This window comes from Aptenodytes forsteri, unplaced genomic scaffold, assembly GCF_000699145.1.
Source record: "Aptenodytes forsteri isolate BGI_AS27 unplaced genomic scaffold, ASM69914v1 Scaffold90, whole genome shotgun sequence".
Lineage (NCBI taxonomy): Eukaryota > Metazoa > Chordata > Aves > Sphenisciformes > Spheniscidae > Aptenodytes > Aptenodytes forsteri.
The window spans coordinates 281858-282513 of NW_008793941.1; the positions used below are offsets into that span (position 1 = coordinate 281858).

The window sequence follows — 656 nt, forward strand, 5'->3', positions numbered from 1 at the left end:
CCCCGTCCCCCCCCCCTACCCTGCAGGCCCATGATGCTGCTGATGACCACGATGTGGCCCCCGCGGCGCCGCTTCATGTCGGGCAGCACCTCCTTGACCAGGCGGACGAGGCCAAAGAAGTTGGTGTCCATGAGGCTCTGCATGGCTGCCAGGCTCTGGCACTCCAGGGGACCCGCCATGCCCACGCCGGCGTTGCTGACTGCGGGCACAGGGCGTCAGCGGGGTGTCCTCTGTGCGGGGGGGTCCCGTGCCCCGTGCTCAGAGGGTCCCCGGTGCACAGAGGGGCCCTGGTGCATGGAGGGTCCCCGGTGTGGGATGCCCTGGGTGTGGAGGGTCCCTGGTACACGGGGTGTCCCCAGCAAGGAGGGTCCCCAGTGCACAGAGGGTCCCTGGTGCAGGATGTCCCTGGCATGGATGGTCCCTGGTGCATGGAGTCAGGGGGTCCTTGGTGCACGGGGTGTCCCTGACATGGAGGGTCCCCAGCACTGGGTGCACAGAGGGTCTCCAGCACAGGACATGCTCGGCATGGACAGTCCCTGGTGCACGGGATACCCCTGGTGCACGGAGGGTCCCTGGTGCAGGGTGTCCCTGGTGCACGGGGTGTCCCCAGCACGGAGGGTCCCTGGCACGGGCCCCCCTGGCGCGGGGCACCATTG

The 656-nt window shown here is 69.4% G+C and overlaps 1 protein-coding gene across 1 annotated transcript in view; it reads right to left on the reverse strand.

The window, feature by feature from the left end:
* Positions 1 to 194, reverse strand: part of LOC103908570 (retinol dehydrogenase 8) — a 1499-nt gene extending 1305 nt beyond the window's left edge. The window contains exon 1 of the mRNA XM_009272262.1: positions 20 to 194. Within this exon, the coding sequence (XP_009270537.1) occupies positions 20 to 179 (160 nt within the window). The 5' untranslated portion in view covers positions 180 to 194. The remainder of the gene's footprint in view (positions 1 to 19) is intronic.
* Positions 195 to 656: the final 462 nt, after the last annotated feature.